At 46.1% G+C, this 16,846-nt stretch overlaps 1 protein-coding gene and 1 long non-coding RNA gene across 4 annotated transcripts in view; one reads left to right on the top strand and one right to left on the bottom strand.

The window, feature by feature from the left end:
• Positions 1-309: 309 nt before the first annotated feature.
• On the bottom strand, positions 310-13,685 carry LOC140187594 (uncharacterized). Its single transcript, XR_011883121.1, has 3 exons — positions 13,583-13,685; positions 11,409-11,491; positions 310-2,256 (listed from the first exon to the last, which is right to left on the bottom strand). It is a non-coding gene; the product is annotated as an uncharacterized lncRNA (long non-coding RNA).
• A 187-nt stretch (positions 13,686-13,872) lies between these two features.
• fkbp6 (FKBP prolyl isomerase 6) overlaps positions 13,873-16,846 on the top strand; it is a 79,341-nt gene continuing 76,367 nt past the window's right edge. Inside the window, exon 1 of one of the 3 annotated variants that reach the window (XM_072243056.1) lies at positions 13,873-14,070. In XM_072243056.1, the coding sequence (XP_072099157.1) occupies positions 14,064-14,070 (7 nt within the window). In that variant the 5' untranslated portion in view covers positions 13,873-14,063. The remainder of the gene's footprint in view (positions 14,071-16,846) is intronic. The other 2 variants (XM_072243054.1, XM_072243055.1) reach the window with 2 other exon arrangements.

Raw genomic sequence — 16,846 nt, 5'->3', positions numbered from 1 at the left:
CTTTAAGTTCAGAACCTTTGTTTCTGAATTAACTATGTCAGTCTCCATCTTAATGAAGAATTCCACCATATTATGGTCACTCTTACCCAAGGGGCCTCTCACGACAAGATCGCTAATTAACCCTTCCTCATTGCTCAAAACCCAGTCCAGAATAGCCTGCTCTCTAGTTGGTTCCTCGACATGTTGGTTCAAAAAACCATCCCGCATACATTCCAAGAAATTCTCTTCCTCAGCACTTTTACCAATTTGGTTCACCCAATCTACATGTAGATTGAAGTCACCCATTATAACTGCTGTTCCTTTATTGCACACATTTCTAATTTCCTGTTTAATACCATCTCCGACCTCACCACTACTGTTAGGTGGCCTGTACACAACTCCCACCAGCGTCTTCTGCCCCTTAGTGTTACGCAGCTCTAACCATATCGATTCCACATCTTCCCGGCTTATGTCCTTCCTTTCTATTGCGTTAATCTCTTCTTTAACCAGCAACACCACCCCACCTCCCCTTCCTTCATGTCTATCCCTCCTGAATATTGAATATCCCTGAACGTTGAGCTCCCATCCTTGGTCACCCTGGAGCCATGTCTCTGTGATCCCAACTATATCATAATCATTAATAACAATCTGCACTTTCAATTCATCCACCTTATTACGAATGCTCCTTGCATTGACACACATAGCCTTCAGGTGCTCTTTTACAACTCTCTTAGCCCTTATACAATTATGTTGAAAAGTGGCCCCTTTTAATGCTTGCCCTGGATTTGTCGGCCTGCCACTTTTACTTTTCTCGTTAGTACTTTTTGCTTCTACCCTCACTTTACACCCCTCTGTCTCTCTGCACTGGTTCCCATCCCCCTGTTGTGAACTAACCTCCTCACGCCTAGCCTCTTTAATTTGACTGTATTTAATTTGAATAAAGACTGTATTATCTATAAAGTTTGAAACCCACCCCTCCCAGATTTAGCTTTGAGTTGGGCACGTGGCCAAGTAATGAAGGTGTTCGTCTGGCGATCTGAAGGTTGCTAGTTCAAGCTTCAGCTGTGGCAGTGTGTTTTTGTCCTTGAGCAAGGCACTTAATCACACATTGTTCTCGTGTCTGTGCGAGGAGTGGCGCCCCAGACTTCCAATCTGCACCTCGTAAGGCATAAAAATGCCCGACACAGGCCTCTCATGGTCTGAAACGATGTTCACTCCCCTCCCTTCCTCCCCTCCTAGATTTAGCTCGAAAGGAGGAACGAAAATGTAGCCCTCTCCACCGGCTAAAAAGGCGTGAATTGTCACATTTAGGTACATGAGTTTCTTGTAAAAAAAATAATTGGAACCTTAAGTTTTTTCAATTAGGCAAAAATCTTATTCCATTTCAGAAGGCGATTTAACCCTTTCACATTGACTAAGTAAATTAACAGCTTGGTCCATTTTTAATATTATTTAAAAGAAAGGTTAAGATCATGACCATACTGGAATGTATATTAAAACCCAACATGGAACCTTGAGATAGAGTAACCAAGCAACAGATTTGGCTGAGAACCCAATACAGCTTCCAGAAAAACCCTTCCCCCCCCCTCCACCCAAAGCCAGAAAGCCAACCAATAGATAGCCGGTAGCTATGAATAATAACATCATCCCCCCCAAAACAATCCTGCTGATTTAGCTCCAATCTATACCAAGGTTAGCTGCCTTCCAACCTAGACAAAGCAACAGAGAAAAAAAACTTAAACCTCATACCAAGAACACAGATTAATTAATTAATTGAAGCCTTATTAATAGAGAAAAAACCTGAAAAATACATATAATATAAAATACCAAAAAAAAAATCAAAAATAAAAATATATAAACACTCAAGGTATTAGTTTGTTCAAACCTTATTCTCTTAGTAAAACATTAAAAAGTTCAAAAAGAGAGTTAGCTACAAAGGGTTACCAAGAGTAAGAGAGGAAGTTATTCATGCAAAAGGATATTGAGCAGTTAGTCTTCTGATTCCAAAAATTCTTGAGCATCTTCAACCGAACGGAACTACTTCTTCAAGCCATCCCTCAATATAATTCTGAGCTGCGTGGGATAACAAAGAGAAGGCTTGAAGCTGAGTCGTTAGCCACCTTGAATTTCCTGTGACTCCAAAAGAATTTGCTGTTGTTTTGGATGCAATTCCCTCTGGTGTAATTATGTTGTTTAGAAATACATAATATTCGGTAGTTGAATTACCCAACTTGGATCCATCCAGTACAGCTGTAGGAAAGATTTGTTTTCCTCCATCTTTAAAAAAAAATAGAGGTATTAGAAGTTTGTTTTAAAAAGACATTACTTCTATTCCTATGGCTGTTAGTTTTTGGAATAGTCGCTTGGGGAATCTGAGGTGGAGAAGTATTTGGGGCTTAGTTAATAAATATTTATCGAGGAATAAAATTAAAGAAATTTCTTTTAAAATTATACATAGATATTATCCAACCAATGTTTATTTGATAAGGTTTAATTCTGATATTGAAACTAACTGTTCTTTTTGTGGTTTATGTCCAGAGGATTTAATTCATCTGTTTTGGAATTGTGAATGTGTTAGAACTTATTGGGTTGATGTTTGTCAATTTATAGATCAATATATTAATGTGGATTTTACTTTTTGTTTTGAAAATGTTTTATTTGGGTTTACTAATAATACCAAATCTCATAGGGATCACTTCTTTATCATAAATCTTTTGTTAATTTACAGCAAATTTTATATCTATAAATGCAAATATAGCAATAAGAAACCTCTATTCATATTTTTTTTACATTAGACTTGAAACTATACATTAATACTCTGAAAATTTCCCATAACCAGAAAGCTGTAAAGACTGTACAAATTTGTCAATGTTTCGGGTTATTTCTGTAAATGTTTTTGTTTTGTGACTCCCTTTAGATATAGTTCCATCTGTCCAGCAGTATTTACAGTGGATTTTCTTTTTTGTTTGTATATTTAAAGTTAATAGTCATATATTTGTTGCTGCTTATATGTAATTCCCTGGCTTTGTTAGCATATGTTCAGTATTTTTGTTTTTGTTCAATAAAATTTTTAAAAATCATTTGACATGGCACGTAATGATGATGTCATTTAACATGGCACACAATAATGATGTTATCTGACACAGCACATAATGATGTCATTCGACATGGCATATAATGATGATGTCATTTGACATGTCATGTAATGATGATGTCAATTGACATGTCATGTAATGATGATGTCAATTGACATGTCATGTAATGATGATGTCAATTGACATGGCCAATAATGATGATGAATGTAAGTGAACAGGGGGTCAACTGGCACAAAAATGGTTCCTGCTACATCTCCATGGAGACCGGAGCTGCTCCATTAGCTACGCTGTACAAGTGAGCAACACCTCCAGACTGGAAACAATAATCGCTTGGCTCCACATGAACCCCAAGAAGTGATTGGTACCTCTAGCATTCTGCCAAACAATGCAGCAAGCATTGCAACATGTGTCTGTACCGGCTTTCCGTAAATGCCCTGCTTTTGCCGTCCTCATCAGAATCCTCTCGGGCCAAACTGGTGAGTAACCTCCCTCCCCTGTGGAACGAGCACATTAGCCCCTCATCTATGTGTGTGAGCTTTCTGTGAGTGTACCCACATGTGTGACCATGTAAATATATGTGTGTGTTTGTGATTGTGCGTGTGTGTCTGTGATTGTGTGTTTGTGATTGTGCGTGTGTGTCTGTGATTGTGTGTTTGTGATTGTGTGCGTGTGTATCTGTGTGCGTGTATCTGTGTGCATGTGTATTTATGAGTGTGTATCTGTGTGTGCGCATATTTGTGTGTGTACGTACACGTGTGTGATTGTGATTGTGCATGTGTGTGTGTGTGTGTGTTTGTGATTGTGCGCGTGTGCAGGGTTTGACCCACAAAATGGCCTAAGTCATAAGGAAATGCATAAATATTGAGAAACTTCCGGGACTGTCAATGAATACAGCCTTTGAAACAAGCAGGAAAAAGCATCTATCAATTAGTTAGTTGATATTCATGTCCATCAGCCTCATTTCCTCAACCAAACACCCAAAGAGTAAAATATTGTCCACTTTGCCACATTTTATAATGCAGATATTAGTGTTTTTCACAAGACTGCTTAGGGAGTCAAGTTAATAGTGGCAGAATTATGTGCCCTGTATGGACAGAGGTCGAGTTAAGTCAGTCGTGTTTACTTGTGAAAGGAAATTCAATCAGCTATCGGTAAAGCCAAGTTGCAAGTGTGACATTGGCTACTTTACCAATACCCTAAACCGGGTTAATTTCACCTCTGGAGCAGGGAATTTTTCTGGAGAAGATTGGGTTTACTTTGTGCAGTCAGAAAAGATCCATAAGATGTACAGGAACTAAAGAAAAACCATTTCCTGTTTGCAGGGGAATTTGTACAAAGCAGTTTAATAGTAATGAGAAAGAAATACACGATGCTGGGATGGATTTCTGCCGAATGTTAGACATGATTTCAGTACACCAGAATGTTAATGAGGAATGTAGCACGCTGTAATGTTTCACCGCTAATGTAATGGTCTCTCTGTAATGTTTCACTGCTAAGGTAATGGTTTCTCTATAGCAGCAATGTTTGGATTATGGCTAGAGATAACGGGGGCTTTGGAATGTGTGCCGTCCAATGAGAGGCGTGTTGTTCTTTCTTGTGGGTCTGGGAACAGGGATTTTGCTGTCTTTTTTCGGCGAGAGAAGAGGAGAAAATGCGCGAGTGGAGAGAGTAGTAGACCGCCAGACAGAATGGACTCGGAGTGAGGGTCCGAGGGTCCGCGACGCTCGGGGGAGGTCGATGGGGAACGAATGGATGGAACCGTGAGCTCCAACGTGCACTTTAGACTGTTTTATGTGAACGAGGTCTTTTTCTTTTTTTGATTCTTTACTAACCTATAGTCAAATTAAGAATTATAAAGTTCAATCATTTAATCGCATATTGTGTACTGTTTGTTATTTTGTGGTACTGATTTGTAATAGGGGACACATCGTGCATCATCCATCCAAACAAGATTTCTCAAGTTTGACCGGGCCGAGGCTGTCTCCCCCTAGATTACGCTGCTAGCCAAACCGAGAGTTACAGGAAGAAATACACAATGATGGAATGTTAGACAAGATTTCAGTACACTGGACTGTTAACCAAAAGCTTGCAGCTCTTTACCAGACCTGCTGTACTTCTAAATCATATGGAAATAGGAAATATTGAGACATCTCATCTGCAGGGGCTGTGTCCTGCATTTTGTGTGTGTTGTCAACGAACACAGCCTTGTGTTAGAGAAGCTGCAGTTCTTCATCGGCAGAGGGATGTGTCAATCAAATTCAGTGTATTTGCACGCAGTTGTGGTCCAGGAGATATTTGTCAGGCTTTCAGGAGCCAGAACGTGCCTCTGCCTTACTCATCTCAGGAGGTGAACTCGTTAACAAACATAATTCAGACAACTACAATGGTGAGAAACAGTAAGTTTTCACATTGTTCTCAGCATAGTCCCATAAGAGTCTAGTTGGTAATCTGGTGGTGACTCCTACCCTCTGTCAGGCTGTCAGGATCTTCCCTTGTGGTCTCTGCCCCTCTGGAGCTGCCCTGGCCAGTGTGCCAATCTGCTTCCCCAGCTGCAGGCACAGAGTTGGCAGTAGTGTGGTCAGGCAAACAGGAGGGGGCTCTCACTATGGATGTCATGAGAGAACATGTGCGGGCACAGAGTTGGCATTAGTGTGGTCAGGCAAACAGGAGGGGGCTCTCACTATGGGTGTCATGAGAGAACATGTGCGGGCACAGAGTTGGCATTAGTGTGGTCAGGCAAACAGGAGGGGGCTCTCACTATGGGTGTCATGAGAGAACATGTGCGGGCACAGAGTTGGCATTAGTGTGGTCAGGCAAACAGGAGGGGGCTCTCACTATGGGTGTCATGAGAGAACATCCATCCTGGGCATCTCCCAGCAGCCACAAGGCACTGATGTACATGGACAACGCTGTGTCAACGTTGTAAGTCACTACAGCACAGAAACAGGCCATTTGGTCCATCTAGTCCATGCTGAACTGTTACCCTACCTAGTTCCATTGACCTGCACCCGGACCATAGTTCTCCATTTCCCTCCCATCCGTGTACTTATCCAAACTTCTCTAAAATGTTGCAACCTACAAACATTGTTTGAACATATATAAAAGGGAGGATTAATAGTGACAATACAATGCTAATTTGAGTATTATCTTTCATTTTCAGAAATTAATTTTGTGTTTGGCAAAGGATTTTATTCAGTAAAGTATAAAGTATAAGTTATGTGATTATTTTCAATTGTTGAAGAGATATTGAGTAAAGCAGACTGAGCTCAACATTGTGCCCGTGCTTTCTTGTCCCCTGTTCTACGTCTCAGTGAACAAATATAATCCAAGTAACTACACTGAGTTTGATGCTGTGTCCATGCTTTCTTGTCTTAGCTAACAAATATAATACATTGGTGTGTTTTTTGAAACAGAGACTACAAAGGCCCAAGGCTGATTCAAATGAACACACAGACACATTTACACACCACCTTCATTGTCACCTACCCAACCTTCTGCCCCTCCTGAGATAGACTCTGTAAATCTCACATTGGCACTTCAATCACACAAGAAATAATAGAATTGGAGCAGGAGAAAGTCATCACGACCCCAGGGAGCTGCCTAAAGTGAAGTGGATAGAAACTGTGCCCCTTCGAGAAGTACACAGTAGTAACCTGTACTTGTGAGAGCCATTCCTATTTCTGTGATATGTTTCATGGCAGGTCACCAGTATCCTGTACTTATGAGAGACATTCCTATTTCTGTGCTGTTTTAGGGCAGGTTGCCACAGACAGGTCACTGACCCTCGTTATATAAAACCCATCTTGCCAGACACGTCAAGAAACCAAATGAATTTAGCAACAGTTATGTGTAGAGTCTTGTATCAAAGACTAATCTGTGCTCCAAGCAGCAGACTAACATAGCTGAAATTTCCAATAACACTTTGATTTATTATTACTGACAAGGGTCAACAAATGCAAATATTTTAGGAACTTACATTTACTTGCTGTGGATTCCCTTTGAACAAAATTCCAACAACGCTATAAAGTTCTCATAACCAGGCTCGTGATCATTGAATTAACATGCTTACATAAACGTAACGATGGTCTTCATTGTCCCCACCACACCTCAAACGATCAAACATCAGAAGATTCACATGGAACTGGCCTTGCTTCACACCTTGCTCGATGGGAAATGTCCGCCACCCATAACTGCTTGTTGGGAGATGACTCAGAGGAGCTTGAGAGTGATGCACTTTTAGCATGTTGTTCCAGAGCTACAACGGTCTCTTTCCATAGAAGTTATGTTGCAAACTAGACATACTTTAACATGAGATACAGGATCAGAATTAGGCTTTTCAGCCCATCAAGTCTGCTCTCCTTTCAACATGGCTGATTCATCTTCCCTCTCAACCCCACTCTCCTGCTTTCTCCCCGTAACCTTTGCTGTCCTTACTATTCAAGAACCTATCAACTTCCGCTTTAAATGTTCCCAGTGACTTACCTCCACAGCCATCTGCAGCAACTAGCTCAACAGATTCACCATTCTCTAGCTAAAGAATCTCTGTGTTAAAGGGATGTCTGACTATTCTGAGGCTGTGCCCTATGCTGCTAGTCTCCCCTACTACTGGACACATCCTCTCCATATCCACTCTACCTCAGCCTTGCAATATTAGGTAGATTTCAATGAAATCCCCTGCATTCTCCTAAACTCCAGCGAGTGCAGACTCAGATCCAACAAACACTCCTCATATATTAACTCTTTCATTCCTGGGATCATTCTTGTAAATCTCGTCTGGACCCTCTCCAACGCCAGCACAATCTTACCCAGATATGGGGCCCGAACCTGTTCACAACTCTCCAAATATAGTCTGATCAATGTCCAATAACGTCTCAGCATAACGTCTTGCTTTTATATTCTAGTCCTCTCGAAATGAATGCAAACATTTCATTTGCTTTCCATAGTACTGACCCAACATGCAAGTTAAAGTTTAGGGGACCCTACACTAAGACTCCCAAGTCTCTTTGTAGCTCTGAATTCTGAATTCGCTCTCCATTTAGAAAATAGTCTCTGCCTTTATTCCTTCTTCCAAAGTACACATCCACATGCTTTTCTACACCGTTTACATCTCCCAATTTTTCCCCACTCTCCCAATCTGTCCAAGCCCCTCTGCAGATTCCCTGCTTCCCCAGCACGACCTGCCCCTTCATCTATCCTTGTATCATCCACAAACTTTGCCACAAAGCCATCAGTTCCATCATCCAGATCATTAACATATAACATGAGAAACAGCAGACCCAACACCGACACCTGCAGGACCGGTGACCCCTGTTTCCATCCAGGGGGTCAGTGTGGACATGGTGGAGGATTACAAATACCTGGGGATATGAATTGACAATAAACTGGACTGGTCAAAGAACACTGAGGCTGTCTACAAGAAGGGTCAGAGCCATCTCTATTTCCTGAGGAGACTGAGGTCCTTTAACATCTGCCGGACGATGCTGAGGATGTTCTATGAGTCTGTGGTGGTCAGTGCTATCATGTTTGCTGTTGTGTGCTGGGACAGCAGGCTGAGGGTAGCAGACATCAACAGAATCAACAAACTCATTCATAAGGCCAGTGATGTTGTGGGGATGGAACTGGACTCTCTGACGGTGGTGTCTGAAAAGAGGATGCTGTCCAAGTTGCATGCCATCTTGGACAATGTCTCCCATCCACTACATAATGTATTGGTTGGGCACAGGAGTACATTCAGCCAGAGACTCATTCCACCGAGATGCAACACAGAGCGTCATAGGAAGTCATTCCTGCCTGTGGCCATCAAACTTTACAACTCCTCCCTTGGAGGGTCAGACACCCTGAGCCAATAGGCTGGTCCTGGCCTTATTTCATAATTTACTGGCATAATTTACATATTACTATTTAACTATTTATGGTTCTATTACTATTTATTATTTATGGTGCAACTGTAACGAAAACCAATTTCCCTCAGGATCAATAAAGTGCAACTATGACTATGACACCACAAGTCACCAGCAGCCAATCAGAAAAAGGTCCCCCTTTATACCCATTCTTCGCTTTCTGTCAGTCAGCTAATCTCCCGTCCATGCTTGTATCTTTCCTGTATTACCATGGGTTCTTATCTTGTTTAGCAGCTTCATGTGCGGCACCTTCTCAAAGACCGTCTGAAAGTCCAAGTAAGCAACATCCACTGACTCTCCTTTGTCTATGTTGCCAGTTATTTCCTCAGAGTTCCAACAGACTAGTCAGGCAAGATTTCCCCTAAAGGAAACTACACTCACCTCTGCGCACAACTCTCTGAAATTTCTGTCATGCTGCTGCTGTCCTTTGTGAAGACTGACGCAAAATACTACGTTCGTCTGTCATTTCTTTGTTCCCCATTACTACCTCGTCAGCGTCATTTTCCAGAAATCCAATGGCCACTCTTGCCTCTCCTTTGCTCTTTATATACCTAAAAATACTTTTGACATTCTCTTTTACATAATTGGCTAGCTTACCTGCATATTTCATCTTTTCTCTCCTTATTGGTTTTTAGCGGCCCTCTGTTGGTGTTCAAAGGCTTCCCAATCCTGTAGCTTCCCACCAGTTACTGCTATACTGTGGGTCCTCTCCTTTGTTTGTGTGCTGCCTTTGATCTTCTTTGTCAACCACAGTTGCCTCATCCTCCTTTTAGAATGCTTCCTCTTCTTTGGGATGAAATGAGTGAGTGAGTGTGTGTGTGTGTGTGTGTGTGTGTCAGTCAGAGAGAGAGAGAGTGTGTGAGAGAGGGAGGAGGAGAGAGAGAGAGAGAGAGAGAGAGAGAGAGAAAACTTTCCTCTCTGAAGACACTGGTTGATTAACAAAGGGATGTGATGTGATGATGAACCAGATGCTGCACATTGATGAACAAACCTGACATTTAGTGACTCAGGGCTGTAAAGTTCATTGGGTACAAGAGCATTGTACTTTGGGGAAGACTGCAACTCTGGCAGATCACCAGCCCTGTCCCAATCACCTTCTCGCTAAAGTATTTGCAATCTTCCTCTCGCTGAGCTGAGAGTATCAGTGACGTTCCTGATGTAACAGACTATGAGACGTGTCTGAGACCTACAGCAACAGCCTGGAGTGATCCTGTGCCTGGGAAATTAAGAGTGACCACGGCCCTGACCCTGACCTTGACTGGCTGTGAGGACAGTCTAGCCAACATCAAAGGTTTCAGGAAGGTCCGAGATCCCAGTGAGGCTTTCCTTTGTTCCGAGTCATTACTGCTCAGAGAAGTCTAACTATGAGTGCAGTCCCTGGAAAACTTGGGTGAGTAGGATCACAATGATCAGTTCGTCTCTCCTTCCTGCCATCAGCCACCTTGGCCATCTGCTGTGTTTTCAAAGCACGGGCACCATTTACACGTTACCCATCCAGAGGAGCAGTAACTCCTGACAAAGACTCACTGGAAGTTTCTCCTGCAGAAACGTTGTGGGGAGAAAGGAAGACTCATTCGGAAGCATGCACAGTGAGTGGAGTAAGTGGCAGTTTGAATGTGATTGGCATCGGAGACAGTGGAGGAGCATTGTAAAAGCTGCTCGGTCTCTGTGTAAACAAGGACTGATAGATTTGTACCAATAAATACAAAAACGAAGCTGGAATAGTGCAGAGTATTACATTATTGTTTATAGATTCTGGGCAAGTTTCAGTTCAGTACTAATAACTTCACTGATAATAATAATCCTGCTGGAAATCTCCAAAGCAACCTCATTTCCCCGAAAGCAACAACGTTGTTCTACTGACATTAAATATTTTCAAAAGTGCATTATTTATGATCAAACTATGCATACATTATACATTGAGATTCGTCTCCTTACAGGCAGCCCCAAAACAAAGAAACACAAAGCAACCCAGTAAAAAAGTGGTACAAACACCCAAAGTTCAAAGATAAATAAAACAAAGCATGCAAACAATAAACTCAAGCGGATAGCATTCTGAACTGAGGTCCACAGAGAGTGAGAGACCCACAGTTCAGCGCAGAGCTGAGTGACACAGAGAGTGTGAGACCCACAGTTCAGCACAGAGCTGAGTGACACAGAGAGTGTGAGACCCACAGTTCAGCGCAGAGCTGAGTGACACAGGGAGCGTAAGACCCACAGTTCAGCGCAGAGCTGAGTTACACAGAGTGTGAGACCCACAGTTCAGCACAGAGCCGAGTGACACAGAGTGTGAGACCCACAGTTCACCGCAGAGCTGAGTGACAGAGAGTGTGAGACCCACAGTTCACCGCAGAGCTAAGTGACACAGAGAATGAGACCCACAGTTCACCGCAGAGCTGAGTGACACAGAGTGTGAGACCCACAGTTCACCTACCCGACTGAAGTTATCCCTCCGAAACCTCCCATTTTCCCAGGACTCCTGTAACGCTCCTTTAGAGGGTGAGAATCATTGTGCTCCTGCAAATTAGCCCAGTAGTTTGCCATCAACTGCATGCTTCTTAGCTCCAAAGGCATTACTCCCATTTCTACCTGGAGGGCTGACGCTGGTGATGTTTTAAAAAGCCCCACTGCACACTCTTAAAGATCTGAGCCTGAATCACATCCAGTTTCCTTATAAGAGACCTAGCTGCTGATCCATATACTATATTTCCATAGTCCAACACAGAACTTACTAAAGCCACATATATTCTCTTCAACGCTGAACAACTTGCTCCCCATTCCCTACTAGTCAAATATCTCATCACATTTATCTGTTATGTTATGAATATTATCTGTTCCTTCTCTCCCGTTTAACACACCTGGGTGTTGACTGATTGTTCTTTCCCTTCTCCTTCTTCAGACAAATTTTCTGAACTGTGTATCTGTACAAACGACTTGGCCATGATCTCAGCGTTATCCCTACTGGAGACTGCTGTTTCCTCCTCAGATATCATTACTGGATATTCCCATTCCCTTCTATCTCCCCCCATCCTCTTAATCATTCCCCATCCCTCTCCCACAGGTGTTGTTCTTCCTATTTTGTTGCAAAAACTCCTCCAACTTGCCCTTTTAGCTTGACGTATAGCTCTTCTCACCACTGCCTGTGCCTTCTTATATTAAATCAAATGCTGCATGTTATAGGTTCTTTTAACCAGCCTGAATGCTCTATTTGTTTTTTTACAGCCTGACAACATTCCTCTGTCCACCATGGTACCAGTTTTCTATTCATCCTATTTTTACTCCTGGGTATAGATCCTTCTGCTGCCATAATAATTGCTGAAGTCACCTGACTGTTTAATTCATCTATATTTCCAGAAATGTCAATCTTTGTCAATGCCTCTTCACTCAACTTCTGGAACTTACCCCAATCTTTTTTTCCAAACACCCACTTTGGGATTCCACCACCTGATCTTACTTCAACTCTTTCACCCATTGAACATAAAACTGGGTAGTGACCACTGCCTACTTTCTTTTATAAAGTGCTTGAGTTCCTGGCTATTGGTCAGTAAGCTCCTTGCATTCCATTGCAAAAGAATCACCATAATTGGTATTAACCAACCCATGACACTTCCTGGCTTGACACGTGTCCCTGAGCCTTCTCATTAAACCGAATTATGACAACACCTTCTTTCTGAACTTCCTCACTTTCAGAGCTCGCTCTACTGTCATTTCTTATTCTTTTATTCCCCTTGTCTCGGTTTTCATTATTCTGTCCCCCATCTCCTCATTCCCTTTATTTCTCCCTTCACAATAATCCATTTCTCCCCAGCTGCCTAGCTCTGAACCCAAATCCTTATCCCGCTCCTTCCCCACTCTTTCCCTCAACCCCCCTCACCCTCACCTTGTCCACCATCACCTGACCCACACGACCCACCCCAGCAATTCCCGCTCCTTCCCCACTCTTTCCCTCAATCCCCCCCTCACCCTCGCCCTGTCCACCATCACCAGACCCACACAACCCCTCCCAGCAATTCCCGCTCCTTCCCCACACTCTTTCCCTCAATCCCCCCTCACCCTCACCTTGTCCTCCATTTCCAGAACCGCCTCCCAATAATTCCCGCTCCTTCCCCACCATCTTTCCCTTAACCTCCCCTCAGCCTCACCTTGTCCTCCATTACCGGACCCACACAACCCCTCCCAGCAATTCCCGCTCCTTCCCCACTCTTTCCCTCAATCCCCCCCTCACCCTCGCCCTGTCCACCATCACCAGACCCACACAACCCCTCCCAGCAATTCCCGCTCCTTCCCCACTCTTTCCCTCAATCCCCCCCTCCCCCTCGCCCTGTCCACCATCACCAGACCCACACAACCCCTCCCAGCAATTCCCGCTCCTTCCCCACACTCTTTCCCTTAACCTCCCCTCACCCTCACCTTGTCCTCCATTTCCAGAACCGCCTCCCAACAATTCCCGCTCCTTCCCCACCATCTTTCCCTTAACCTCCCCTCAGCCTCACCTTGTCCTCCATTACCGGACCCACACAACCCACACAACCCCTCCCAGCAATTCCCGCTCCTTCCCCACCCTCTTTCCCTCAGCAAGTTCCAAACCACATTCACACATTCACCCACTCCAAAATCAGCCGTAGTTCAGCCTCTCGCCAGCCCAGCCGACCCGAAACACTCGGCGCCCCCCCGGTTACCTCCCTGAGGACGGGCCGCAGCCTCGGCCGCGACCCGCTGACCCCGGGGTCACAGGTCAGACCCGTTTAATGGCTTTTACAGTTCAGTTTAGCGGCTTCGCTCCGTCACTGAACATCATGTTACAGTTCTTACCGTGTTGTGTTCATAATAACGCGTTTCATTTGTATTTTAAACCACATCCAGAATGACGGGCCCCGCGGCAGGCGGTCCCGTGGACGGAGGGTGAGGGGTCAGTCTGTGAGGGGAAGGAGTTTCTGTTTCCCCGAGTCGGGTCTGGGCGGCTGCCGGGCCGAGTGAGGCTGTGTCCGGCGGGAGAGGCTGGAGGGGCCGAGCCGAGGCCGGGAGAGCATCTGCACGTCGTGTCGGAGCCGCTGGAGAGACTCCGGGTGGGTGGAAGCAGACAGCCCGCATGGTCGGTGAGAAAGGGCCGTCACTCGCCCCTCACTCACATAAACTCACCCCGCGTCCCTCCGTCACTCACACAAACTCACCCCGCGTCCCTCCGTCACTCACACAAACTCACCCCGCGTCCCTCCGTCACTCACACAAACTCACCCCGCGTCCCTCCGTCACTCACACAAACTCACCCCGCGTCCCTCCGTCACTCACACAAACTCACCCCGCGTCCCTCCGTCACTCACACAAACTCACCCCGCGTCCCTCCGTCACTCACACAAACTCACCCCGCGTCCCTCCGTCACTCACACAAACTCACCCCGCGTCCCTCCGTCACTCACACAAACTCACCCCGCGTCCCTCCGTCACTCACACAAACTCGCCCCGCGTCCCTCCGTCACTCACATAAACTCACCCCGTGTCCCTCTGTCACTCACACAAACTCGCCCCGCGTCCCTCCGTCATTCACACACTCGCCCCGCGTCCCTCCGTCACTCACACAAACTCACCCCGCGTCCCTCCGTCACTCACACAAACTCACCCCGCGTCCCTCTGTCACTCGCCCCGTGTCCCTCTATCACTCACATAAACTCACCCCGCGTCCCTCTGTCACTCGCCCCGCGTCCCTCCGTCACTCACACAAACTCACCCCGCGTCCCTCCGTCACTCACACAAACTCACCCCGCGTCCCTCCGTCACTCACACACTCGCCCCGCGTCCCTCCGTCACTCACACAAACTCACCCCGCGTCCCTCCGTCACTCACACAAACTCACCCCGCGTCCCTCCGTCACTCACACACTCGCCCCGCGTCCCTCCGTCACTCACACAAACTCACCCCGCGTCCCTCCGTCACTCACACAAACTCACCCCGCGTCCCTCCGTCACTCACACAAACTCACCCCGCGTCCCTCCGTCATTCACACACTCGCCCCGCGTCCCTCCGTCATTCACAAACTCACCCCGCGTCCCTCCGTCACTCACACAAACTCACCCCGCGTCCCTCCGTCATTCACAAACTCACCCCGCGTCCCTCCGTCACTCACACAAACTCACCCCGCGTCCCTCCGTCATTCACAAACTCACCCCGCGTCCCTCCGTCATTCACAAACTCACCCCGCGTCCCTCCGTCACTCACACAAACTCACCCCGCGTCCCTCCGTCACTCACACAAACTCACCCCGCGTCCCTCCGTCACTCACACAAACTCACCCCGCGTCCCTCCGTCACTCACACAAACTCACCCCGCGTCCCTCCGTCACTCACACAAACTCACCCCGCGTCCCTCCGTCACTCACACAAACTCACCCCGCGTCCCTCCGTCATTCACACACTCGCCCCGCGTCCCTCCGTCACTCACACAAACTCACCCCGCGTCCCTCCGTCACTCACACAAACTCACCCCGCGTCCCTCCGTCATTCACACACTCGCCCCGCGTCCCTCCGTCACTCACACAAACTCACCCCGCGTCCCTCCGTCACTCACACAAACTCACCCCGCGTCCCTCCGTCACTCACACAAACTCACCCCGCGTCCCTCCGTCACTCACACAAACTCACCCCGCGTCCCTCCGTCACTCACACAAACTCACCCCGCGTCCCTCCGTCACTCACACAAACTCACCCCGCATCACTCCGTTACTCACACAAACTCACCCCGCGTCCCTCCGTCACTCACACAAACTCGCCCCGCGCCCCTCCGTCACTCACACAAACTCGCCCCGCGTCCCTCTGTCACTCACATAAGCTCACCCCGTGTCCCTCTGGTTACTCGCCCCTCACTCACATAAACTGACGAGCAAAGGTCCAGCGAGAGCACGTGAAACTAAAGCCTCCTTACAAACATTGTGGTCGGTGGTGAGAGGTGTGAGGGGCTGGGGAGAAGGGCCTGGGAACTGTCATCTGCCGTCGTGTACTGACAGTTGTGTGCTCACGTTGAGAGAAAGGGGAGCAATCTGTTTCATGTTCCCTGCTCAGCAAAACTATCATTCTGTCATGGTTTAGCAAAGCCTATGTTCAGAAGAATGATTTAATGTGCAACATCGTCTGTGGTCTATTGTTAGTCATACTCATTGTACTGGGTCTTTAATCAGTAATCTGGAGGTGAAACTAACAGGGATGAAAATGGTAATTTAACGAATGAATAACCCCCCCCCCCCCCCCGCCGCCCCATCAGACAGGTGTAACTGTCTAGACACACCAGTTTGATGCTGAGACCCTGTTTGATAGGAGAGATGGAAAAGGTCTCTCAGAGCATCTGCTTCTGCCTCCATTTCTCCACAGTTTGGTGTGAAAGATTTCCCTGAGTCTGTGTGAGAGACAGGAATGTGGGACTCCTTCAGCATCTGAGTGAAGTTAGTCTGGTGACAGTAACTGGGGTAATATCTCATGCCTCACATCGTAGGCTGTGTTTTTTTAAAGAACATTTTGTGTTCAATATAAACATACTGGCCTCTTCTTAAATTTAGATTACCTGCCAGAAGCACATTTTGGGGGAGATTTTATGTTGGGATTCCTGCTTTGGGCACATAGCAACAATTCTGACATACACATTCCATCCAGATGGTGCCTAATCATCCTTGGGTCCCCCAACCCGTCCAATCACTGCCCCATCTTGGTTTAACAGAACCATTTCCTGGATTGAGACCGAAAGAGAAAGGAGCAGGAGCAGGCCATTTGGCCCATCGAGTCTGCTACGCCATTCAATCATGGGCTGATCCAAGTCTTCCATTCATCCCCATTCCCCGCCTTCTCCCCATACCCTCTGTTGCCCTGGCTAATCAAGAACCTGTCTATC

The sequence above is a fragment of the Mobula birostris genome, chromosome 25 (genome assembly GCF_030028105.1).
Source record: "Mobula birostris isolate sMobBir1 chromosome 25, sMobBir1.hap1, whole genome shotgun sequence".
Taxonomy (NCBI): domain Eukaryota; kingdom Metazoa; phylum Chordata; class Chondrichthyes; order Myliobatiformes; family Myliobatidae; genus Mobula; species Mobula birostris.
Note: the sequence above shows the minus strand (reverse complement) of the source record. Positions and strands in the feature narration are given on the sequence as shown.